Genomic DNA, 24,080 nt, shown 5'->3' on the forward strand with positions numbered 1-24,080 from the left:
TTTACTACCATATATTGGCATAAATTCCTATCATTCTAGCACACAAATGAACGGGCACGGCAACGCGTGCCATTATGGTCTAGTACTTTGTATAAAACCAGTGGTTAGTTTTGTGTTTATTTGAAGTGTCTGCTTCTTGATATATTTATGGAAGATGAACTAAAACTGTTTTGTGACAACTGCTCTATAGGCAGTGAGGAAATTACTAGTAGCAAATCAATCCCTTTTATTAATGTGCTGTTCCCGTCCTATGAAATGTACTCCAACAATCGCCTGATCCATTTTTTGACAGCACAGAAACCAGGAGCCAGAATTCTTCCAGCCTATGCAACACTTCCATCGATCTGCCCCGCCAACGCCGATCACGCCGCCGGCACGGCCACGTACGAATTTTACTCGCCCATGGATCGGTGTTACATCCCCCACGTATACGATATCGGGCTCCGCACGTCCTGCTCCCCGCTGCTCCACGTCAGCCACCCGAACGCGGCGTCCATCGGGCCGCCCTCCGCCGTCGACTTGAACGCGACGGTGTACCTGAGCTTGTCCCCGGCCTTCTTGAACACGAGCCTGGCCGGCTTCACGGACACGGCGATGCTGGGCGGGCCGGTAACCTTGGCCGCGTACACCGCCCCGGCGGCGCCGACGTTGGTCAGCTCGCGGTGGTACCTGACGGTGGAGCGCGACTTGCGGAGGCCGAACACGACGGAGAAGGACGGGTAGTTGAGGTCGCCGGGGCTGGACAGCTTCCGCTGGCACGTCGCGTTCGGCGCCCCCGTGATGGCCTGGACCTGCCGGGGCGAGGCGCCGCCGACGGTGCACAGGAAGGCGACGTAGTCGTCGACGGACGTGTCGTAGACGAGGCCCGGGGAGAGGGCCTTGACGGGGTCGACGTGGCCGGAGCCGAAGGACCATGGCGTGGCCGTGGCCGTGGCGTTGGCGCCGGCCGCGTCGAGGAGGGGCGATCCGGTGTTGTCGACGGTGTAGGCGGTGGTCATGAGCGCCGACTTGATGGCGCTAGGGCTCCAGTCCGGGTGCGCCGCCTTCACGAACGCCGCGAGCCCGCTGATGTGAGGGCACGACATGGATGTTCCTGCATCATCGTAAACTGAATTATTTGCAGCTCGAGTTTGTAAGCTCAGTCATACTACTGGAGAGAAAGAGAAATCACCAAACGCGTGCCTAAAGCCTGTCATTACTATCATGGCATTTCGATGCGTGCGAACTGCACCTAAAGCTAATAACATGATGGCTAGCACCTAAAGACGACCATAGCGATAGCACGCTCGCATGGCTGCTACGGCTACCCGTAAAGTCTAGGGTTTTAGGTCCATATTTTCAAGAAAGACGTGTCGGTCAGTACAATCCTCAAGAGTTTTTCTACAGAAGAAGAAGCAAAGCGTGCGCTCACCTGACAAGATGTTGAACGCCGGCCGCCGCTCGTCGATGGTCAACCCAGTCGGCCCGACGGACCCCGTCCACCCGGCCAGGATGTTCACCCCCGGTCCGATCACGTCCGGCTTCAGCAGCTGCGCCACCTGCCTGTTCGGCCCACGGGAGCTAAACGCGGCCACCACCGGCGCCGGGTGCACGTCGACGGCGGTGCCGGCAAAGCTCAACGCCACCTCCGCGCCGGCGTCCGACTCCACGTACGTCCTTATGGCATCGCCGCTCTTGGCGCCCACGGCCACGGCGGGGAGCAGGTGGCTGTCCGCCACGACCTCCTCGCCGCTCTGCCCGGTGTTCGCGAGCACCATCCCGACGCCGCCCGCCAGCTTCACCACCTGCCCCTTCTCCACCCGCGAGTTCCCGCCCCGGTCGCACAGGACCACCTTGCCCTTCACCGCCGCCGCGTCCAGCGTGCCCGACATGCAGAGCTTGCTCGCGTTGCTGCCCGGGCGGATGCCTTTGTTGTACACCAGAGGGAACTTGTCGTCACCCAGCCCATCGCCCGAGTAGAGCGACATGCCGGCATGGGTCTCGCCGTTGCCGAGCTTCGCGTACGCCGGGAAGTTCCGGTCGAGCGTGCCGGCTCCGACGGTGATGATCCACGGGGCAGTGTTCACCAGCGACGACGGCGCCGGGCCGCTGTTCCCCGCGGAGCACGCGACGACGATGCCGCGGCGGGTGGCCGCCAGCGCGCCGACGGCGATGGGGTCGCGCGAGAGCGGGTACGAGCCGCCTCCCAGCGACAGCGAGAGCACGTCGACCCCGTCCTCGATGGCCTGCTCCATGCCAGCGAGTATGTCCGAGCTGAAGCATCCCTGCCTCCAGCACACCTTGTACGCCGCGACGCGCGCCCCGGGCGCCATGCCCCGCGCCGTGCCGTGGGCGTACCCGAGGAGGCTCGCGTCGGCCACCACGGCCCCCGCCGCCGTGGACGCCGTGTGGGTGCCGTGCCCGTCGTGGTCCCTCGGCGACGAGAGCTCAGTGGTTCCGTGGGAGGAGCCGTTCCTGCCGCCCGCACCGAAGCCCCGGAAGAAGCCGCGCGCGCCGATGAGCTTGCGGTTGCACATCGAGGAGGGGAAGTCGGTGGCATTGGTCTCGCAGCTCCCGCGCCACCGCGACGGCACGGGGCCGAGGCCGGCATCGGCGAAGCTGGGGCTCTCGGGCCAGACGCCGGTGTCGAGCACCCCGACGATGACGTCGGAGCTCCCGCCGTCCGCGTTAGGGGCCGGAGCGCTGTACGGCGGGAGGTGGAGGAACGAAGGTGAGCGCGTGGTGTGGAGCGGGTGCAGGACGTCCTCGTGGACCGACGCGACGGCGGGATGGCCGCGGAGCTCGGTCACATGTGACGGGAGGAGGCGCGCGGCGAAGGCAGACGGCGCGGCCGTGGTGTAGGAGTAGAGGAGGTGGCGCTCGGGGTCCACGGAGAGCGCGTCGAGGTGCGCATGGTGCCAGTGCAGGTGCGTGGCGTACGGCGACGGCTTGAGCGCGGGGTTCAGGTACACAATGTAGGTCGCCGCGCCTTCATCCCCGCCGGAGGCGAGCGCGGACGAGGAGCCTACGCAGAAGAGGAGGAGGACGAGGAGACGGGGTGGTTGCTGCATGGCGCGTTCGTACCTCCCTTGCAGCGTACGTGGGGGAGTGGGAGTGGGAGTAGAGGGAGTGGGCGGGTGACAACAATCCGTCGAGGCGTTCGATTCAAATATAGAGCCAGCAGGCCGCGTACGAACTTCCCGCTAATGAAAGATCTTGATTTCCCTGTGCAGCACACATCAACAACAATAGTCGTAAACGACCCTAAAAAAATTTGTCGTAAACCTAATTCTGCAGTACGCCATTAGTGAAAGCAAAGAAAAATCCGATTCTTTGCGTCCACATGTCACGGCGGAATCAGCAATCAGTGTCACCACCGAAGATGACTGCAGTACGTGTAACGTTCCTGGCCTGCACAGATGGAACTCCGTTTATTCGCAAAAAAAGAAAAAGGAAGATGGAATTCCGTTGGTGTCAGCGTCAAACTTTCCCGCAGTGCGCGCCGACTGCACGTCGCGAGAATTGCACGACGAAATAGTGTGGCAGTACTGTGGTGGGGGCACGAAAGCGCACCGATTGACGATCAGGCATCAAGCATAGCCCGGCAGTGCATGATGCGTGTCTGCGTCCGGCCTCCGCGCCCATTATTCCGCCGGTCGACCGGCCCCGTCTTTCCAAGCGGCGTACTCCATGGCCGTGCACGTACGCGCGCGGCCCGCTGTTCATGTCTGCGTCGCTGTAACGCCGGGGAGGCAACCGGTCGCCCATACGTGGTGCGTGCCGGTGGTGGGGCGGAGGCTGTGTGCGTTCATGGGGCGCACCGGCCGCGCGAGCGAGCACGCGCGGTGGGCGAGAGCGAGCTCGATGATCGCGCGTGGCCGGTGCGTGCCACTGTGATCCGATCCGGCGATCGCGTGGCTTTCCACCGTGCCCCTTTCTAATACTGCGTCGCCCATGCCTCCACTTTCTCGGGCGGAGCAACACCGTGCGCCGTGTGGCTCCACGCTTTCACGACTTCGCCGTGGCGGCTAGCTGGATTCCGTCGAGAAAGCCGGTGAAAGTCGTCGACGCACTTCCTCGGCCAGTCGGCCTTCTGGTCCTCTGAATCGATAGTCGACAGCTTATGGAAGCGAAATCACTTGTCAGTGTTCCCTCTTGATCTGAACTACCAAAGGGGTCCTATCGAGATCATGGCTTTAGTATTCGCAAAAAAAAAAAAAGAGAGATCGCGGCTTAGTAACTTTGTTGTCACTTTGTACGTGCCATGCCACTTAACTTTGCAGAGTAACAGGACTCCACAGTCCAGAGGAAGGCCTAGCACTAACTTTTTTTCGAAACAAAGCAAAAGTTTTTGCCTCATTGATTAATGGGTTTGTCTAGGTCTCAGTCGACTGAGACTTAACCAAGTCTCACTCAAGTGATATAGTATATGAGAAGAAAAAGAAAAAACTGAAAAAAAAAATTTGTACGAATCTTAATGCAAGATCAATGGAATATAACATCGACTGAGACATAACGAAGTCTAAGTCGACTGAGACGTAGCAAAACTGATAATTAATTAAGAGAAGAGAATTGCCCAGTTAATTACTAAAACCGGCCGAAAACCAACTCAGACAAGACACAGATGAACAACTCTCATAGGTATGAAACCCGACGAAAAAGGGTTTCCCTTCGCTTTGTATTACAAAGCAACCATCACCAATACAACCAACGATAGGTACTAGGGCGGAAGCAGCACAGTCACAAGAAACGAAAGAGAAAATACAAAAGGAACAAATGCCGACAACGGTTGATCAGCAAAAACGAAGAAGTCTCGCGACCGCTGCGTCCACCGAAGATCTCCCACCAACCTCATAGACTCCGAAGTAGCGATACCAATCAACACCTTCAAGAAGGGACGTGACGATGACGACGCTGCTTCTAAGGGTTTCTCCCGGTACGCGGCGAGGAGAAAGGAAGGGTAGCCCCCAATGCCCTCCAAGAAGGTCCGACGGCACCCTCAGGCGCCACCGCGTCGGTATCGGCCAGGCCGACAGGGATTTCTCCCGACCCCAACCTTCACCTCGGGCGCTCCGGAGCTCGCCACCAAACCATCCACCACCCTGCGCCAACACGGTCTTGAAAGTTCCCAGGCCGTCTCACCACGACACCGCAAAGTGGGCCCTTCACAACGAAGAATAGGAGCCGGGACTAGGAGCAGCAACACCGTCAACACGCTGGAGGGCCCAACCTTCACCGTCAACGACGGTAACCAACCGGAAGCAATAGCAGGAGCATACCAGGCCCGTGGGCCCACAAGCCCGGGCGGGCCCACAAATGCCCGTAAAGCTCCCGCCGTTGCGCTGCAGAAGGCACGCCGTCGGCGTCGCCGCCCCCTGTCCAAGCCGCTCCTCCGCATCACCGCACAGTAGGCATCATGGTCGCGCCGAAGCCGGCCCTCTAGGACCCAGATGGGGCCCTAAGGGTCCAGATCTGGGGGGCGGGGGCGCGCCACCGGCCACCCAGCACCACCAGCCCGCCCCGCCCCGCCGCCAAGGGGCAGCACCGCCACCAAGTCCTCGGACCGCCACTGGCCTAGTTTCACCGTCGCCGCCCCCTGCCCCGGGAAGGGGAACCACGCGCGGGTATCGGAGGACCCGCCACCACCGACACCACCTGAGCCAGATTCGGGGGGGGGGGGGGGGGGCACCGGAGGCGGCGGGGAGGAAGGGAGGACGAGGAGAGAGGAGGCTCGCGCCGCCCCGGCCGCCTCCCAGGGAGACGGCGCTAGGGCGGGGACGGGAGCGGGTCGGGGGGATTGTGGTCATTATAGCATTGTTCCAGGCTTCCAGCCCTATTGGTATGAAACCCCACAATGCGTAGCACTATAATGTGAAGCTGGCGCAGTGGTCTTTCCAGTTTGGAGTGGTGGACGAAAAATACGAAGCTTGCGCTTTAAACGCAGCTTCTGCGGATCTGATTTACTGTAAGAGGGGGCACCAGATCTGTCACAGCACTACCTTAGATTCGCACCATGCTGACCACAAGAGATGAGATAACTGGCAGGATGCGCACTCTCTAGTTGGAAAATGCTTGTTTGCACGTACAAATGATTTGACCTCTGTAGCCTTTCGTACCAGTATAACACTCAGGCAAATACAAGTGTTTTGACCTTTGTTGATTCCAGTCATGGCCCATGACAATAACCACATGATAATCCAAATGCGCGTGCAGCTCCCTGACTATGCTTGGAGGTCACATAACAATAATTTAGCCGACACCATGTGATATAGACAAGACAAGGAATGTTTCCTAGAACACTTCCATGTATGATTTCGGAAGAAGAAGAAAAATTCATGTATTTATAATGGTAATAAGAAGGTGAAGGGGAAGAAAGACGAAAGTCAATTGAACGAGCCTGAAGTTAACTATTTAACACATACAGCAAAGGTAAATCGTTCACAAAATAGGACCGCACTTTCCTTAGCACGAATGCATCTACTATACCCGGTCTACAACAAGGTCTATATGAGTATGTGTCTCATCTCTTTTATCGGGAGAGTAATGGCCTTTGTAATCTTTAGTCTATGTGTGTAAAAAATCTCTCTAAGCTCATACTTAATTAATCAATGAGGCAAAAAAGTTATCACCGCTTCGAAAAGAAAAGTAAAAATGTATACATGCTGCCAGTGTTGGCCATGAACTCGCTCGAGATACCAAAACACCAATGCAGTTCGGAGACAGACACTCTGTAGTGATTGAACACCATTACGGTAGTCACACCTCAGCTGCGCGTTGCCATGGGTGGAGCTGTGAGCTGGTCACCCCATCGAATGATTCAGTTGCATTATTGCTTATCAAGATGCAAGAGATACTAGCTTCTTTCAGATGCCACACCTCATAGCAAAGAAGAAAATAACATGCCACGCCAGACATGATCATGATATCAGACAGTGTTAGCCTCACCCAGCCGGATATGGTATCCGTCCATAGTTTCATACTTAATGTTAAGTGCCTGTGATAATTGCCGACCTGATGGCTGAAGCACTAATTGCTACTACTGCTTGATTACAAGTGAGAACTGGGGACTGTATTAGAGGACGGTTGACACTTTGGCATCCTTTCATAGATATATGCAATAGTTACATGCTAAATTCGTATCCATCATTAAGAAGTTTTTAACCAGCTGCTAACTGCTAATCCATCTTGGAGTAAGTGTTAACTCAGGAAGGAATGGAATGTTCGGTTGGATGTTTTTTTTTTTCTGTGTGCTAGCCCAGAAAAAACAAATTTATTTTTACAAGCACCTGTCTAAGCATCTTCCACATTGTACTACATGGTCTTAGTAGTACGAATGTAGCTCTCATTACTCCTACAAATGTACCTGCGCATGTTTCTGATGTGGATGTGCGTTCTTGTACATCGTCAAATCGGCGAAAGACTTTAACTTCAGATATACATGAGATAACTCTTCCTTGGTAGATCTGACGCACATCAGCACATGTATGTAATTTCTGTTTATGTTGTGATGTTGCTCATCGCACAGGAGATGACAATCAGGGGTAGCTGCGCTACAATGCTTGCGAAAACGGCTAAAGCAGTTGCACTTGCCACTTTCCAGGCAACTTTACTGTTGAGGTCTCGTCAGCTACAAAACCAGCATATCTGTGCGTAACTCTGCTTTTCTGGATTTGCACACTCAAATATCTGGAAAATGCAGTCCTGGTAACACAGATAAGAACTTACAATTGACCTGCCCGGAGGTCTCTATCTATGCGCTCCGCGTTAAATGTTCCTGGAATCTCCCTGAAATCTTCATTAAATATGGAGTATGCACTGCATGGAAGATAGAATAATTTCAGAAAGTGGAAAGGGCAAGAGAATGAACTGTAACTTCCCAACCTCTCCAATCCACAGTTCTGTTTATCAGCATGAGCTCCGCAAGATTTAGATGGTCATTTCTATTTTGAGTTTAAAATGTAAATAGCAGCACTTGCGAAATTCAGTTATTCTATTCCTACCCAAAACACGACTGTAGTTTGAGAAATAATAGTATGACTGCTTTATCTGCAGCTTCTGCCAAAAAGAGAAGGAACAGATTTTAATAGTCCAGGCAGCTTTTAAACCACTACTAATGTTGACGAAGCATTTATTTATTCTTCACAGCCTATGTAATGGAACTCTAGCAGAACTTTTATCCAACAAGTGAAACCACAGAATACCAACAATTATGCAATATTGCAAGAATAAAACTATTCCATTGGCACAGACCACCATTATGTCGCTAATGTTTATTTGTATTTAAAATCCAACTTTTCACTCTAAACTACACAGCAACATCAGACTGAAGGGCATAGATAACATACCTAACATCACCTTGTTGTCGTCTTCCAAGATTAAGAAGTATGATCAAGAAACCTGTCGCAAGTATCTGGGCAGACACCAAACAGTAATAATATCTGTAAATAAACTGAAATCTAGCACCAAATCAAACATTGCTAATTACTGTGGAAACTGTAACACCATTGCTACACACAGAGTCTATACATTGGACATAAGAAATTGACGAAGGATTACATGTACTCGACTTCTACGGCTGAGTCATGAATTAAGGGACCATACATAGAATTGAAAACCACTTGAAGTAAGATAGTAACTCCCAGGTTCTGGTTTTCCAAGCAATGTACAGGTATTATTCCCGTGTCTTGAACTAAACAGAAATTGATATGTATGTTCAAACTAGCTCCAGATATGTTTTGACAATGCTACATGTACCTCAACACCATGAAGAGCACGGAAACTGCTAATAATTATTATTTTATTGGAGAAGCAAATCAAGGAGCTACTTACATATAAAGGTCCGACCTCATACTTTCGAGCAATAGGCGCCAATAGGAACCATAGTGTGATAATAATCCATGCTTTCATAGTGACAGAGAATAGTGCCATCAACAAGATATCTGCAGACGTGGGATCCAGATCACATTGGTCATTTGCACCACCAGTTTACAGAAAATAAGGGTGTGTCATATACATTACCAGGTAATCTCAGCTTTTCTCGAAGAAATATGAAAATTCTTCTCTTCCACCAAGTTGTTGTTTGAGGTATTTTGAATTTCTACAGGATGGACCATTAACTGTCATATGGAGCATGGATTGAAAATACAATATTCATCTAAATATTTTGAGAAGACCTTACCAGTTCCTCTTCATCCTCGTCGTCGTCATCATCATCATCATCATCTCGGAGATGCTTAGCAGGTGGTTTAGGTGCCACGGCCACCATAAGGCTATCTACAGAAATCACAATGTAATAAACATAAATAAACGTCCACAAGAGATATTAAGTGCACCAAGTAAGAACTTGGTGAAACAGCCATTTGCCCACTTAATAGATGGTCCAAATGTAAAAGTAACTTTTGGACCATCTGAGGTAAAAAACGCAGCTCCAACAGACGGTCCATATGTAAAAAAAATTGGACCGCGGCCTCCTCGTGATGTAAAATACAACACCTCACGGTGCAAATTTACATCACGAGGTGCATCTGGTCCAAAACCAGCTGCCGCCCGCGAACGCCCAACCGCCAGTTCCTTTCCTTTCCCGCCCGCCCGCCCGCGACCTCCCACCCGTCCGCCGTCGCCCCGCCGCCTCCACACCCCGCCTAAGATTAGCACCCCGCCGCCCGCCGCCCGCATCAGATCCTGCCCCGCCCCGCCCCCCGCTGCTGTTTCCACGCCGCCACGCCGCGGATCCGGCCGCGGCCGCAGCTCACGCCGCCGCCCCGTCCGCCGCACCTCCGACCCACCGCAGCTCCGCCCGGCCCCGGCCCGCCCGCCGTAGCTCCGACCCGCCCCGCCTGGCTCCGTCCGCCGCCGCCCCGCAGCTCCGCCCCGCCCGGCTCCATCCGCCACCGCCCCGCCTGGCTCCGTCCGCCACCGCCCCTCAGCTCCGCCCCGCCCGGCTCCATCCGCCACCGCCCCGGCCGCACGCCACCGCCGCTCCACCGCTCTCCGATGGCGCCGAAGAAGACGCCGAAGGGCAAGTCGGGCTTCTTCGGCGTGAGGCAGAAGCCCTCCGGTAATTTCGGAGTGGAGTTCTCCGACGCCGGGAGGCGTTGGTGGATCGGCACGTACCCCTCCGCCCACGAGGCCGCGCGTGCCTACGATGTGGCGGCGTGGCGTGCCGAGAGGCCTCGGGAGCACCTCAACTTCCCAGAGATCGAGAGTCGGGCAGAAGCGGAGATGCTTGTGCCGTAGGGCATCAAGATGAAGGAGATCCCGACGAAGAAGAAGACGACGAAGAAGCCGTCGGTTGTCGTCAGTGCCGACGAGACCGACGAGGAGGCGATGGCGAGGTTTGCTCGGGAGCATCCGGAGTACGTCCAGGCCGAGCTGGAGTACTACTGGAAGCGTGAGGCGGAGCAGAAGAAGAAGGGGGCGAAGAAGGAGGACGAGGCCGGTCCCTCGACGGTGATCCCCATCGAGTCCTCTTCCGAGGAGGACCGGGCAGACTTCTCGGAGGAGGAGGAGGAGGGGTGCGACGACCCGGAGAAGGAGGAGTTCTGGGCGCAGTTCCGCAGCTCCGACGATGAGGAGTAGTTTATCTAGTAGTTTGAATAAGTAGTAGTTGAAGTTCATGTATGAAACTATGTTGAATTTGATGTTTGAACTATGTTGAATGGACTAGTAGTTTGTCGTTTTAAGAAATTTACATCTTCATTTTGGACCATCTATTGGAGTTGCTCTTTTGGACCATCAATTTGGACCATCTGTTGGAGTTGAGCTTTTTTCGGAGCTCCAAAACACACTTTTTGGCGGTCCAAATTTTACATCTCCAGTTTTGGACCGCCAAATTTTGGACCATCTATTGGAGATGCTCTAACTGTCCTAATGGGAAATTTCATGCACATAAGATGTATGTATGTGATTCCAAAAGCGGATGAACATCACCAACAATCGTGGAAAGTATGAAATAGTCCTAGGGACAACAACACAAGCTATGGAGAACGATGCGAGCTTTGCATCTAGCATGACAATCAGGACGGGACAGAGGAGGGTATGTGTGGCTGGTTAGTTTACCCCCGTCGCGGAGTTTGACATGGGTGTCGTCTCCCCACGGGAGAGTCGTCCCCCGGAGGACCAGGCGGAGGCGGTCTTCTGGGAGACGCCGGTCGAGAGCGACGCTGCGGCGCAGATCGGCAACCTACAACGAGACCGATCCCCAATTAATTAGGGCGGAGCAAGGCAAGAAGGAGGAGGGTGCTCCGGGGGCGTTACCGACCGAGATAAGCGGGGGGAGGCGGATGTTGGTGGGCCTGGACGGACCGACGGCGCGCAGCTTCACCTCTACCGTCGTCTCCGGCTCGTCGCCCGCCGCAGCGGCCATGGTCTTCTCGTGCTCTATTCGGTTCCTCTTTGCGGTTTTTTCCTCTCTCTCTCTCTCTCTCTCTCTCTCTGTCTCTTGCCCGTCTTGGATGACCCAACGGCAGAGGCCCAAACAGGCTATCTACACTTACAGTTGGGCCACGTTATTTTTCGAGCCCCTTCTGGTTTTCCGTGTTGTTACGGAAGTGCTGCGCGAGAGCCGATTGGCCGACGGACAGAGGGGCTCCGAGGCAATAATGGAGGCGGCGTCGGCGGCGTCGGCGGCGACGGCGACGGCGACGATGGTGTTCGTGTACGGCACCCTGAAGCGCGGGTTTCCCAACTACCCCCGCCTCGCCGCCTTCGACTGCCCCTTCGCCGGCGCGGCCACCACCGCCGCCCCAGCCTCCCTCGTCATCGGGCCCTACTCCGTCCCCTTCCTCCTCCCCACCCCGACTCCGTCCTCCGGGCGTCTGGTCTCCGGCGAGCTCTACTCCGCGTCGCCCAGCGCCCTCGCCGACCTCGACTTGCTAGAGGTACCCTATCTCCCCCGGTCTCAAGACACGGCTCCTTTCCGGTTTCAGTAATCTCGACCCGACGGCAGGGCACTCACCTCGGCGTCTACGAGCGCCGGCGGATCACCGTCGTGGTTGACGGGGCGAGCAAAGAGGTGGAGGCACAGGCTTACTTTGCGAACGCGAGCTACGCGGAGTTCCTGTGGCTGCGCTGCGGCGGCGAGGCGGCCGAGATCGCGGAGTACACCATGGAGCACGCGGGCAGGTACGTCCCGCCCAGTGGCCGCTCTCCCGGCGTCTCCGGGCTCATGGATGCCGTCCGTGCCTTCCTCGCCACTGCTCCGCCAGAAAATTGAACTGTTGTCGTCTTTCCTTCCGATTGTTCTCTGAATGAATTGAAGAATAAAATGTGGCGTGGTACCTACAGCATCCAGTGCACACCTATATCTCTACTCCTAATGTCTCAGTTGTTAGTCCGCGTTCCGGGTTTTATTTTCGTCCCACCTAATACGGTTTTTTTTGGTACTTCTTTGGTACTTGCTCTCACCTCCCGCTCAGCCGCAAAAAACCAATAAAACCCCCGCGATCGAGTCCCGCAGACGCCCAACCTCCCGTCGTAATTAACTGAGACAATCGAAAATAAACCACCGAGCACAAACCGGCGAAAATTAACCAGCGAAAAAAAACGCCCGACGGTGCGTCCTCGAGCGAGGTCTCGTGTCCCTCTTGCGAGGAACAGTCGCCCCGACACTGCCCTCCTTCGCCCGCCGCCGCCCTTCGGTCCTTCACCGCCACCCATCCATCCATGCACTGCCGCCCTGGCACATCAAAACCGCCGGCGCGTAACTCGCACATCCATTAGATCCGGCGCTGGTCCCGTGCAGGACCCTCCGCTGATCGCTTCCAGGATCCGGCACCGATCCCTTTCAGGACCCGTCACCGGAGACGTCCAGGACGTGACGAGCCACCGCCGAAGTCGTCCAGGATCCGCCGCCAGATACACTCACTCCAGGTATCACAGATCCGCCGCCAGCCATCATATGAATAGAGATTTAGGTCGAATCTGAAATTTACATCCATCGCATTTCATACACCCACCCCATGAAATCTACATCCATCACAGGCACCACGTATAATAATGTACAACCATCACATACATTACAGGCATCACAGGCATCACAGGACGTCTCCCCATGGACGGAGCCTGCATTTCATCATTCTCAATATTTACTTTCTAACAGAATAAATATTTACTTTCTAACAGAATAAAGGGCCATGGAAACTTGGAAGCAAGTAAACACGAGTGGCTTCCAGACTCTTGCCTTTATTTGCAACTGCAAAACCCTTTGCATCAAAACCACTTAGTTCGCCAATTGCTGAAGGTGGAAGATCTTTTATCGAATCTTCGGCAGCACCAGGTTCCTAAGTTGGCAGAAAATAAGAACACAAAATAAGAACACAGAAATAAGATCTTTTATCGATTGAACATTTGTGTCATGCAATTCAAAAGATGGTTGCAGGACAGCAGGTACCCCAAAAGAAAGCAAACCTTGCTCCAACGGCCTAAAGGAAGTTGCTTAGCAACTTCCTAGAACCTCAGAAGCTCAGAGACATTTGGGAGTGGTTCACCCCCCTTTTGGACATTTGGCACAACAAAACAATTGAGGAAAAGTAAATGGTAATCACCCTTGCCCATCCTGCAGCAACCACCAAGTAGGCAACGTTCTTGTCGCCAAGGTAGACAGTGCCAAATACTCGTCCGATGTTAGGAGCAGTGTAATCCACTCTAAATGTGACCTCCTGCAATAGATTTTAGTTTTTCATTTCCAAGAGAAAATATAAGTGGTTTTTCTGTGATTACATTCAGTATTAATACATGCATAGGAGGATTTGGAATAGATAAAAAAAGACACATCATGTACCTTTCCTACGCATAGTTTCCTCAGATACTCCCTGCTTTCCCAAGCAAATGGCTCATCCACTCCACCACGACGAGCCTAGAGCACCACAAATATACGGATTCAACAGACAAGAAAAGATGGGGAAAAGAACAAATGTACTGCACAAATAATATCAACAATTTATTATAGATGCATTCATAAGTCTCAAATTATACAAACAGAACACAGTCAAACTGTGGGAATGAAAATGCAATGATGGAGAGAAATTCTTGTGCCAAATACTAACTTCCATTGGCTCACAAGTGTAGCATGTAAACATAATTCACTATAGACAAGGGTGGAAGCAGACCCTGCGCAATCAAGGCTTCAACTCAGGCTCTAGATCCAAAATGACTAATATATTACATCCCTAGATGATCAGGCCTATATCTAGCTCTGCCCCTGACAACACACTAAACCAGTGACTTACTCTAAATTAATGGAGGAAATGAACACATGCAACAAGTAAAAATGTAAACCATATTCCCCTTGTCTAAAAGTGCAGACTGACTCTTACCAGCCTTGGGGCCATAAGGTATGACAGAGTGATGGACTTCTCTGGTGGAATCTCTGCCTTTGTGCTCCCCATGATGAGAAGGCAGTCTCCAGATGTCACAGCCTTCACCTTGCCCCTTAGCCATCCTGAAGCCCCTGTGCTTGCTGCCATGATAGCACCTATATTTGCAATCAAAAGGAAACAGAACTTCATTAGCTGTGAAGTCAAATTTAGTTCAGTCCTCCATATAATTCAACAATTCTTCTGTTAATACATGCATTTTCCATAATTTTCATTGCATTTGGATTTCACAGGCCATAGGTGGCTAGAAGGAAAGAAAAACATGACCGGTCACATGTGGACTAAAGATAATTAATCACCACAATGTTAAAATTTTCACATAAATCACTGCTGCTTTTTAAATGTTGCAAAATCAATGCACTCCAATCCTAACACTGCGGAATCTTTGAGTCACAGCTCGTAGCACTGCAGAACGCGGAGCAATGCTATTGGTTAGGTGATCTGGTCACTGCCTTTCAGGCTTAGCAGTCCTGAAGATCGTGGTATACAAAATTAAAACTAACTATACAAAATTATCCAGTGATACACGCAAGATAAAATTGGCAGCCAATTGCATTTTTATTTCAACAAGCACTTGGTATGTACATGGACCAGATGACTGAAAAAGGGTTTGCTGAAGCTCGTGAAAATGCACACTTGACGGGCCATTGGAAATATGAAAACTACCAAGTAGAATCGCATTTGGAAATAATTTTCACATGCACAGATTACTGGGAAAGAATGTCACTTCACAGGGATGAAGACACGATAATCTGCATGTTTCGAAATTAAAGAAAACAACACCAATTTTAATAACTAGAAATAAGATGAGAAAGTAATATCTTAATGAGAAAATAACTTTGGTTACTTTGTTTCATTTTCAAAACCCATCTGGAAAATGGGACAGGGCTGAGGCATATTGATCTACAAATATATATTACTTCGTTAGGGCCTCATGTTAGGGCTGAGGCCTATTTCTAGATCTACAAATATTTGCAAAACTGAGAATGCAAGCATGCTGAAACAAGGATTTATCAGCATCATGTAAGGAATTGAAATAATATAATCAGGAACATGTCACCACCTCTATGCAGATGATAAAGTCCTGAATGCTGGACTTGAACTACAACTCTTGAGCTATAGGGCCTCTCAACAAGCCCCAGCATATGAGAATGCACCCTACAGATGAGTTGGTCCATAAGCAATTATGCTTAAAGTTTATGATTAATTACAAAGGAGCTATTGATTACCAGAATTATATTGCTTTCAATGAACAACAATTGTGGCCATCAACTATGTTTCTTCGAGGCCTCAAGAACACCACAGCCAGACACAAGTCGGAGGTAACGGTCATTCCATTTGCGTATGGGTAATGCAAAAAGCAAAGCTGGTGAACATCAACAAGAAGAGGACGTAGCTACAGGTATTAGGCACTGCACCAGGAATACTTGCATTTCTGACAGTAACAATCTTTTTGCATAATGTGTTGCAGGTCAGGCGAGTGGTAAAAATGTTGAAGAATACAGTGCAACCTTTGATACTGAAAAAGATGAAGCTATTTGCGCAACAGAACCCGGTATATAACTGTGTGAAAATTACTGTGAGGTATTGCCTGACGTGCATATCTGACAATGACATGGACCATGCTTAATGTGTTGCAGCCCCTACGAGCGAGACAAATCTGAAAGAATATAATCCAAGCATCTTAACCGTAGCTGCAAATCTTGACCCAATTTACACGACGGAAACAGGTACATGATTGATTGAAGATGTATTTGTTGGTTGCCTGCCTACCAGGCAAACATTGGTATTCATGCTGACTAGAACCCTATAGATGGATCAGAATGGGTAAGGCCTGGATACCATGCTGATGGTCAAACATTTGCGGCTACGGCTAATCTAACACTAGATCATGCTATTAATAAGATGCAGCTGCGAGATGATACTGAAGGTATCCATAGGCATGATATCCACCTTCCCAACCGGCGTATTCGGCAGTGGTTCAGTGTGTTTTATTTGTTTTTTGATTTGTACTTATAACATGATGCAGACGACACAGCTTCCGAACTGCTTGAAACTGTTTCTCTAAATAATGAATGCAAAAAATACGCTGAGGAAGCAAGGGAGCAGTACAATGCAAGGAGGCGTGCAGCTTATCGGAAGAAAAATAATGAGGATATTGTCAGCTTACAAGATGAGAATCAGCCGGTACTTGCAAAATCTGGTGAGGTTGATGGCTGCTCTTAGTTTGATGTGCATACGTATAGTATGCACATGATTCGTTGTATTAATCTATATCCCTGATTATAGATGATATGATGCTCATACTATGTTGCTTATTAGATCATAGGGATCTTATCAACGCTCGTAGGCGGGTGGCTTATCGCAATAACAAGTCAGATGGTTCGGCTAACCAACAAGTCAATGGGAAGTCATCCCGTCGCCAGTCTCTATGTGATATCACAAATGTTCTCGAAGATAGGGAGATAAATAAACCCACACGAGATTATCATGGTTGGTAAATTGATCCACGTCCCGTATGCACTGTGTTTGCACGAAGGTAGTCACTTATTACGCAATTTAAATAAGTACTGACCAATCTTGTTGAATCATATAATTCAGCTAGCTCGGACTATACATCAGTCTCGCCTAATGATGTAACATACCCTCATGAAGCTACGGTCACATCGGGTGTCCTTTGTGTGGGAGATAAAGAAGGTAATATTATCTCACCATCCACATGACCGTTAGATGTCAAGTTGTGTTTTCTCATTTGGCTTTAGAGATAATGACATGAATGTCATGATTATTTGACGTTAATGACACCAAGGAAAATACGATTGACAGAATATTTTTCCAAAGTAGACCAAAGAAACGCCCTGGAAAGGGCTTCCTGTCGGCGGAAAAAACAACCTAATGTCCGAGATGAAAATGCGCATGCCCTTCATTCATCAGGCAAGCTTAAATTGTTTTATTGTTTTAACCATGATAGTCGGTACCATCAAAACCATTAAGCTGACATATGTTTGGACAACTTTGGTTCAACAGACAACCCAACTAGCTCTAACTATACAGCATTCTCGCATGATGCGTCAACATTTCCTGCTACAAGTACGGTCACATCTGGTCTCATTAATGAAAATGAAATACAAGGTAAGCATATTTTGCCTACTCATTCAACAATGGCTGGCATGTTTATGTTATATTCTCTAATTTTAGGGTTTGCCCTGAATGACACCAGATGCAAATGTAATCATGTATGACACCCCAGAAACAGAGCATAAAACGGAAGATGAACGCAAGAGAGGCCATAGAAACACAGTAAGAAGGGCTTCATATCGGCGGAAAAAACAACCTAATGTCCGAGATGAAAATGCATGGACCCTTCTTTTATCAGGTGTGGTTTAAAATGTTTTAAACGTTATAGTCGGTACCATCTTAACCAATAAGCATTAATATGTTTGGTCAACTCTGGTTCACCAGACAACCCAACCAGCTGTAAAACATTTCCTGGTTCAAATACGGTCTCATCTGGACTCATCTATGACAACGAGCTTCAAGGTAATCATATTTGTGCCTACACATGCAGCAATTGCTTGCATGTATCTGTTTTATTCTCTAATATTCGGGAATGTTCTGAATGACCAAAGATTTGAATGTAATCTTGAATGACACCCCAGAAACAGAGCAAAAAACGGAAGAAGAACACAAGAGAGACCATAGAAACGCCCTGAGGAGGGCTTCCTATCGGCGGAAGAAACAATATAATGTTCAAGTTGAACATGCACAGACCCTTCATTTATCAGGTAAGCTTATAATGATTTAACCATTATGGTCAGAACCGTCTTAATAATTAAGCATTAATATGTGTGGACAACTTTGGTTCACCAGGCAACCCCACTAGCTCTAACTATACATCATTCTCGCGTGATGCGCGGACATTTCCTGATACAACTACGGTCTCATGTGGGATCGTTAATGACAACGAGCTACAAGGTAATCAAATTTTTTCCTACTAAACAGCAATTGCTTGCATCTTAGTGGTATGATCTCTAATTTTCGGGAATGTGTGTAATGGATCCAGATGTGATTTTGAATGACACACAAGAAACAGAGGAAAAAACAGAAGAAGAACGCAAGAGAGACCATAGAAACGCCCTGCGGCGAGCTGCTTATTGGAGGAACAAGGATAAGCATATCAAAGATCAAAACAAACGTCCATCTGGTACTTCAGGTATACGCTTACGTTCAATATCCTTTTCGGAAGCCGGGCCCTACTATTCTAGATGGCACTCCTCCAGTGCCGATAAATCAAACTGTTCTAACTATGTTTTGAAAATATTATTGATCCAGACGACCTGAATAGCCCTAGCGTTACAGAATTAATGAAAGAGGGAGCAACATGTCCCCCTTCAACTTTACACGCGTCTGTCATTCAGGACACTATTCTAGCTAGGAGGCAAAGTGACAATGAGCGGAAACATAATTTAACAAACGAGCAAAGGGAGGCGAAAAACGCAAGTAGCAGAGCATGCCATCAGAAGAAAAGTGACGAATTAACGGTGGAGGTCAGAGAAACAAAGAATGAAAAAATACGCGTGAATCACGTGCAGCGCCGCAAAAGCATGTCGGTGATTGAGAAGGGGGAGTCAAGTGCACAGAGGAAGGCCAATTATGAAAGAAGGAAAAAAACACCGTGCAAAGAATGCATCGCAATCCCCTTTACAGACCTAGCAAACTCAACCTCTGAATGTCCCACTTCCCCAAGCCGCGCATCACCCGTCTCTCGGGCCGCAAAAGAGCCCCCCTCCCCCACCCTGAACCCTAAGATAGATAGTGGGGTACCTCTCCGGCGAGCCCCCGTCCCCGCTGCGGGTGGTTCTTCCTTAACTCCGGCGAGTCCCCAACCCCTGAAAATCGACTGACCCAAAAGTCGATTCAGTTGACTGAAGTGTGGCTTAATCGGAGCAGAGCAGCAGCACGAGTGAGGGGGAGAGCAGCAGCAGCAGCTGGGCGAGCGAGCGATCGAGCGAGAGCGAGAGCAGCAGCAGCAGCGCGAGCGAGCGAGCGAGAGCCGGAGCAGCAACAGCAGATCCGGCTGGTATGGACGCCGCCACCAAAGGGGCCTCGCACTGGGGGAGAGCCGCCGTCGAGATGTCGCCCGCGGCGCCGGCTTCAAGGTAGCCGCTCCATGGGGGTGCGGGATGGAGCACCGTCGGCGCCGGGAGGTCGAGTTAAGGAGAAGGTGCGATGCGATGAGTGTACAACCTCTTTGGTGGCGCCGAGTAGGCCTCGGCTTCGTCCGAGGAGTCGGTGAGGATGCTGCGGTTCCGGTGGAGCAGGTTAAGGCGGCGCTGTGGGGATGGAGCGGCCGCGATAGACGAGGCGATCGTCGGAGCAGCTCCTTGGAGGTGGAGGACGGGGCGGCTAAACCGGCGGGATGGCGAGATGGACGACGGATCCTCATCCGGGGTGGTGGACGAGGGACATCGAGCTGTTGTGGTGGAAGACGTTGTCGGGGAAGAGGCTCCGGCTGGGCAGCGGTGACGTGGTGGACGGAGGAGGGTGGGGTTTCGCGGCTGGAGCGGAGAGGTTATGGCGGCCTGGGATTTCGAATGGCGAAAAGGGGGCGATGGGAGGGGGTGAAGCATGACTTAGGGATGCGCTTGTCCAAAATGTAGGGTGTGTTACAAAAGTACCCCCCATCAATTTGAACTAGCGGCCCTTTCGGCTGAGGGTTAGAAGGGGGATTTCGCGTGTCGGGATTTGGCAGCTGGAGGGAGTTTTCGCGCGCGTTGTAATTTCGGGATAGCAAGGCGCGGGTTGTGAAGGCGCCAGTTTTGGGAGAACGATATCTGAATTTTCGGGATATAACAAGACGCGGGTTGAATTTTAGGGACAAGCCTAACGTGTAGTAATATTGTACTTGTACGTACCAAATCAATTCGCACTTCCCTCAACCAAAAAGAAAACGAAAAAAAATAAAACTATTCATACCACACAAAGAGAGAGTCTTGCCCCGTTTTACTATACAAATGCTATTCAAAGCTACTCCCTCCTTCCATCTATATAGGGCCTAATGCGTTTTTCGATGCTAACTTTGACCAAATATTAGAGCAATGATATATGACATGCAACTTACACAAAGCACACCGTTAAATTCGTCTGTGAAAGGTTCTTTCAATGATATAATTTTCACATTGTGCATGTCATGTACTATTAATCTTGTCAATAGTCAAAGGCGGTCTTAAAAATCTCATTACGCCCTATATAGATGGAAGGAGGGAGTATGAATCCTTGTTATGTCCGATTAAATTTTTTCGCTTGCTGTATAATGCATGTAACCTACTCATACCAACATTTTAGTGCATTCCAAATGTCTATACTACCGCAGCAATTCGAACTAAATTTGAATTCGTTTCTCTATTTCAATAAGAATCTACAATCATGATTGTTGCCAACTTCAACCATCATAGTTTCCTTGCTATCCGCCAGATATAAATCGGACGGCCTATAATGCAGGATGGCAGACACACCATCATCAACAACTCCGTTTTTTATAAGAGTAGAGATAAAATATATTAAATGTAGTATAACATGTTCATAACCACACCAGGTGTATCACCGTTATATATATTCACACATGCGTCAGTTTGAAACACTATGATAAATTCTTCAAATATCAGAATTCGCTTTTTATAATGAAGTATATATGATCTCTATTCGTCTTTTACACTCACACAACCCTCTTATCTTTGTAGCTAGCGCTAACTTTCTCTTGTGCATGCACACGCCTGCATCCCTCTCACCCTCCCTCAGCATTCTCTAGCTCCATCGCGCAAATTCGTCTTTTCACTTTAGGTCGTTCACCCACGGTGTGTGTAGGCCCCCCAGCTCCTTCTTTACGGCACACATCGATCGATATGCCTCTCTAGCCAGGTGTGCCTAGCACAAACACAAGCTTCCCCTCTTCTCTTGTCACCGTCCATGCCTCACTCCCACCACTCTTTTCATCGTTCTTGTGCTCGCACACTCCTCCCCCCTCGATATAGTATGCCTCTCGTACCACCTCCTACATGCATCCCTCTCTCTCTATCCTTCTCCTCGTGCCTCATTTGCTTCTAACACACACATGCATGTATACCGATCGATCTCCCAACATATACCTAGATCCACTTTAACTACCCCCCCATCGATCGACGTACCTCACAAGTTATGTCTCTCCTTTCTCTAACAAAGGGCGATTGATCTTCCTATGTAGTTACGTCTGCTTACCATAGCCACATCGTCCCCCCTCATCATTCGTGCATGCCTCCTGACCCATCTCTCACACGCACGTGCACAGACAACAAGCAGCCATCTCCTCTCTTATTGATATTGCGGGCGTGCCCTCCGTTTGTCTAGCAAGCCTATCCCACCATTTGTTAGAAGCAACTCCACTACCACCCCCTCCAACACTCTAGCTCTGTCTCTCTCCCAACCTTATTCCTCTCCTGCACATATGCATGGATGCCGATCGATCTCCCTTAATACATGAGGCAGATCGATCTCCTTAATACATGAGGTAGCCCTCTCTCCTCCTCCACACATATACCAGCCATTGTACCTCTATAGTTAATTGGGCCTCCCTCTTCCCCCACCACACACCGATAGTCGAGCGCTGCAGGTAGGTATCCATGCCACAGAGACAAACTGCACATGTCCAATCTCACGTTCCAGTAGGCCAGCCACTCTATATCTTTGACGTGGGCACACACAAATTCGATGGCACTCTTTACCGATCGCGCGCGCACACACACACACATCATCCATCTCTTCGATTCTATGGACACCTCAAGCCGATGATACCTCCACTCTCTTCTCGTGGATCGCCCCCTCTATATATATGTTATATCCAGGACTCTATTTCACACACATTGCATATGTTACATTTTTTGATTGACCCCCCCAAAAAAACTCTCAAGAACCCACACACTATATCTCTCTAGGTTTGTATCTCTCTCACACAACCCCACGTAGGTGGTGTACATATACAAGAAGAGAATAGGTGCACCGTGCACGTACTCACGCTTCGTGCCCAGCCACCCCCGCGCGGGTACACGGTGGAGCTCATTTCTTTACGAAATGGCAGCCCACGTGCTAATTTGAACGCCTGTAGCGGTTGTTTACCTAGGGAGGTCGTGTACCACGCATGCACGAAACAAAGTTCGACTTGACGCGTTGCCGCGTTATTTTTAAATAAAGTTATAGTGCTCAATGGCATGTACACAGAATATAAAACGATTTTTATGGAGAAAAAGGTAGTCCGCTCACTATATACAATGGAGCCTGCCTGCCTGGTTTGTCGCTCTTCAGAGTATCTCACACAAGGCTGCGGTGGCCTCTCTCTCTCACCGTTGGTCACTGATCCGGCCGCATCCCGTCCGCCGGGGGAAAGGGAGTGCAGTGGCCTCTCTCTCTCTCACCGTTGGTCACTGATCCGGCCGCATCCCGTCCGCCGGGGGAAAGGGAGGAAGTGCATCGTTTCTCCGTTTGACGGCGCCGAGGCAGCACGTCCCGATCTGCGGTACACGCCATTCTCTCTGACCAAGCTCCGGCGCGGCAGGGCCTACGCCACATGCTCGCAGATTCCGCCCGCCGCCGCTCACCTAGTTACATCCCGACGACCTCCAGGTATCCCTCCGGCCTTGCTCCACTGCCCGTCTTCCCACGTTGCTGCATGTGGATCTTCCATAGTTCTTTGCCCAAAACGTAGCTCGTCCGACGTACTTTCCATATTGCATTCTCGTCCTCACACTATTTTAGACAAACACAACCGTGTTGTTATCTTCCCTTAGGACAAGGAATATGCTTCTTTTTATCGTCACATGTGTCATCAACTGTTATTGGCCAGTAATTGTTTCCTTTCTACTCGTTGCTATTGCGACCTTTCGGTGAACCGCACAAATCACTTTTTTCTTAAGAGTGTTTTGTGCAGTTGTACTAAAATGTCACACGGGCAACGTCTCTACATTTCAGTGCGACTGCACAAAGGGAGATTGGTTTTGCTCTATCCTCCTCATCCAACTCCGAGCCTAATCTTCTCCAACTAGTTAGTCTTAAGAGAGACTGCAAAGGTGACCGGCTTCTATTTGTGTGTTTATTGTTTCATCAGCAGTCCTCTATTATCGTAATCACACTTAATATCTTTGGAACAGGGACGCTCAGCTCTATTTTAGTGGAACTGCACAAAATGATCGGAATGTTGCATGCTCCAGACATCTACTTTTTTTTCCCAACATGCCTTGTTGATTTAGACAGAGCTGGGGGGACGTTGCTGCCAATGAAAGCATGGGTCAATTTTAATTTAACACCTTCTCACAACTCTGTCTTCAGTTGTGATGTAATTATTAGCCCTGATCTGCTAATAATTGACATGCATTAGCAAGGTAGTTAGTTTTTTATTGTTTCCGAAAGAGCATCGATGGCAAGACACGCGAAACAAAAGCTGAAAGCTCACACCATTGTACAATTTCATGTCGCTGGAAAATTATTTGTATAGTACGTCAATTATGTAAACAAATGATGGAAGCTTGATAGCATCGCCATAAGCCTCTTCATCATCTGGGTCCATGTGCCATGCACAAAATTATACTCCTTTGTTCCTAAATATTTGTCTTTTTACAAATTTCAAACGGGCATATTTTAGAGTGTAGATTCACTCACTTTGCTTCGTATGTGTACTCCCTCTGTTCCTAAATATTCTAT

The 24,080-nt window shown here is 50.1% G+C and overlaps 4 protein-coding genes and 1 non-coding gene across 6 annotated transcripts; 2 read left to right on the plus strand and 3 right to left on the minus strand.

The window, feature by feature from the left end:
- Window positions 1-206: 206 nt before the first annotated feature.
- LOC109745116 (subtilisin-like protease SBT1.8) lies at window positions 207-3,153 on the minus strand. Its single transcript, XM_020304252.4, has 2 exons — window positions 1,412-3,153; window positions 207-1,093 (listed from the first exon to the last, which is right to left on the minus strand). The coding sequence occupies exons 1-2, from the start codon at window positions 3,048-3,050 to the stop codon at window positions 414-416; spliced, it is 2,319 nt and encodes a 772-aa protein (XP_020159841.3). The 5' UTR covers window positions 3,051-3,153; the 3' UTR covers window positions 207-413.
- Window positions 3,154-7,051: 3,898 nt separating this feature from the next.
- On the minus strand, window positions 7,052-11,444 carry LOC109745118 (uncharacterized). The gene is made up of 8 exons (XM_020304254.4): window positions 11,240-11,444; window positions 11,038-11,161; window positions 9,158-9,252; window positions 8,998-9,076; window positions 8,809-8,918; window positions 8,325-8,389; window positions 7,705-7,794; window positions 7,052-7,606 (listed from the first exon to the last, which is right to left on the minus strand). Exons 1-8 carry the CDS (start codon window positions 11,342-11,344, stop codon window positions 7,603-7,605), a joined length of 672 nt encoding a protein of 223 aa, XP_020159843.1. The 5' UTR covers window positions 11,345-11,444; the 3' UTR covers window positions 7,052-7,602.
- On the plus strand, window positions 11,433-12,259 carry LOC109745117 (putative gamma-glutamylcyclotransferase At3g02910). The gene is made up of 2 exons (XM_020304253.4): window positions 11,433-11,858; window positions 11,927-12,259. The coding sequence occupies exons 1-2, from the start codon at window positions 11,433-11,435 to the stop codon at window positions 12,191-12,193; spliced, it is 693 nt and encodes a 230-aa protein (XP_020159842.3). The 3' UTR covers window positions 12,194-12,259.
- A 1,253-nt stretch (window positions 12,260-13,512) lies between these two features.
- Window positions 13,513-15,041, minus strand: LOC109745119 (uncharacterized). Its single transcript, XR_012183677.1, has 3 exons — window positions 14,295-15,041; window positions 13,760-13,834; window positions 13,513-13,637 (listed from the first exon to the last, which is right to left on the minus strand). It is a non-coding gene; the product is annotated as an uncharacterized protein (transcript).
- A 392-nt stretch (window positions 15,042-15,433) lies between these two features.
- LOC123494156 (uncharacterized) lies at window positions 15,434-19,107 on the plus strand. 2 transcript variants are annotated; one of them, XM_073500355.1, is made up of 11 exons: window positions 15,434-15,756; window positions 15,826-15,909; window positions 15,995-16,084; window positions 16,168-16,284; window positions 16,384-16,557; window positions 16,677-17,486; window positions 17,575-17,730; window positions 17,817-17,894; window positions 18,014-18,139; window positions 18,225-18,329; window positions 18,418-19,107. In XM_073500355.1, the coding sequence occupies exons 7-11, from the start codon at window positions 17,589-17,591 to the stop codon at window positions 18,693-18,695; spliced, it is 729 nt and encodes a 242-aa protein (XP_073356456.1). In that variant the 5' UTR covers window positions 15,434-15,756; window positions 15,826-15,909; window positions 15,995-16,084; window positions 16,168-16,284; window positions 16,384-16,557; window positions 16,677-17,486; window positions 17,575-17,588; the 3' UTR covers window positions 18,696-19,107. The 2 variants fall into 2 exon arrangements, with proteins under 2 accessions (XP_073356456.1, XP_073356457.1); XM_073500356.1 differs by having other exon boundaries at window positions 15,552-15,756.
- The last annotated feature ends 4,973 nt before the right edge of the window (window positions 19,108-24,080 follow it).

The sequence above is a fragment of the Aegilops tauschii genome, chromosome 5 (assembly GCF_002575655.3).
Source record: "Aegilops tauschii subsp. strangulata cultivar AL8/78 chromosome 5, Aet v6.0, whole genome shotgun sequence".
In the NCBI taxonomy this organism is placed as follows: domain Eukaryota; kingdom Viridiplantae; phylum Streptophyta; class Magnoliopsida; order Poales; family Poaceae; genus Aegilops; species Aegilops tauschii.

Excerpts from the sequence above, each read along its gene's own strand:
- LOC123494156 (XM_073500355.1), top strand. The coding sequence starts at position 17,589 with ATGTATGACACCCCAGAAACAGAGCATAAAACGGAAGATGAACGCAAG. Across the intron at positions 17,895-18,013 it reads CTATGACAACGAGCTTCAAG|AAACAGAGCAAAAAACGGAA; the intron begins GTAATCATATTT and ends ATGACACCCCAG. Across the intron at positions 18,330-18,417 it reads TAATGACAACGAGCTACAAG|ATGTGATTTTGAATGACACA; the intron begins GTAATCAAATTT and ends TAATGGATCCAG.
- LOC109745117 (XM_020304253.4), top strand. The coding sequence starts at position 11,433 with ATGACCCAACGGCAGAGGCCCAAACAGGCTATCTACACTTACAGTTGG. Across the intron at positions 11,859-11,926 it reads CCGACCTCGACTTGCTAGAG|GGCACTCACCTCGGCGTCTA; the intron begins GTACCCTATCTC and ends ACCCGACGGCAG.
- LOC109745118 (XM_020304254.4), bottom strand. The coding sequence starts at position 11,344 with ATGGCCGCTGCGGCGGGCGACGAGCCGGAGACGACGGTAGAGGTGAAG. Across the intron at positions 9,077-9,157 it reads ACGAGGATGAAGAGGAACTG|AAATTCAAAATACCTCAAAC; the intron begins GTAAGGTCTTCT and ends TCCATCCTGTAG. Across the intron at positions 8,390-8,808 it reads ATGAGGTCGGACCTTTATAT|ATACTTGCGACAGGTTTCTT; the intron begins GTAAGTAGCTCC and ends GTGTCTGCCCAG.
- LOC109745116 (XM_020304252.4), bottom strand. The coding sequence starts at position 3,050 with ATGCAGCAACCACCCCGTCTCCTCGTCCTCCTCCTCTTCTGCGTAGGC. Across the intron at positions 1,094-1,411 it reads GGCGTTCAACATCTTGTCAG|GAACATCCATGTCGTGCCCT; the intron begins GTGAGCGCACGC and ends ACGATGATGCAG.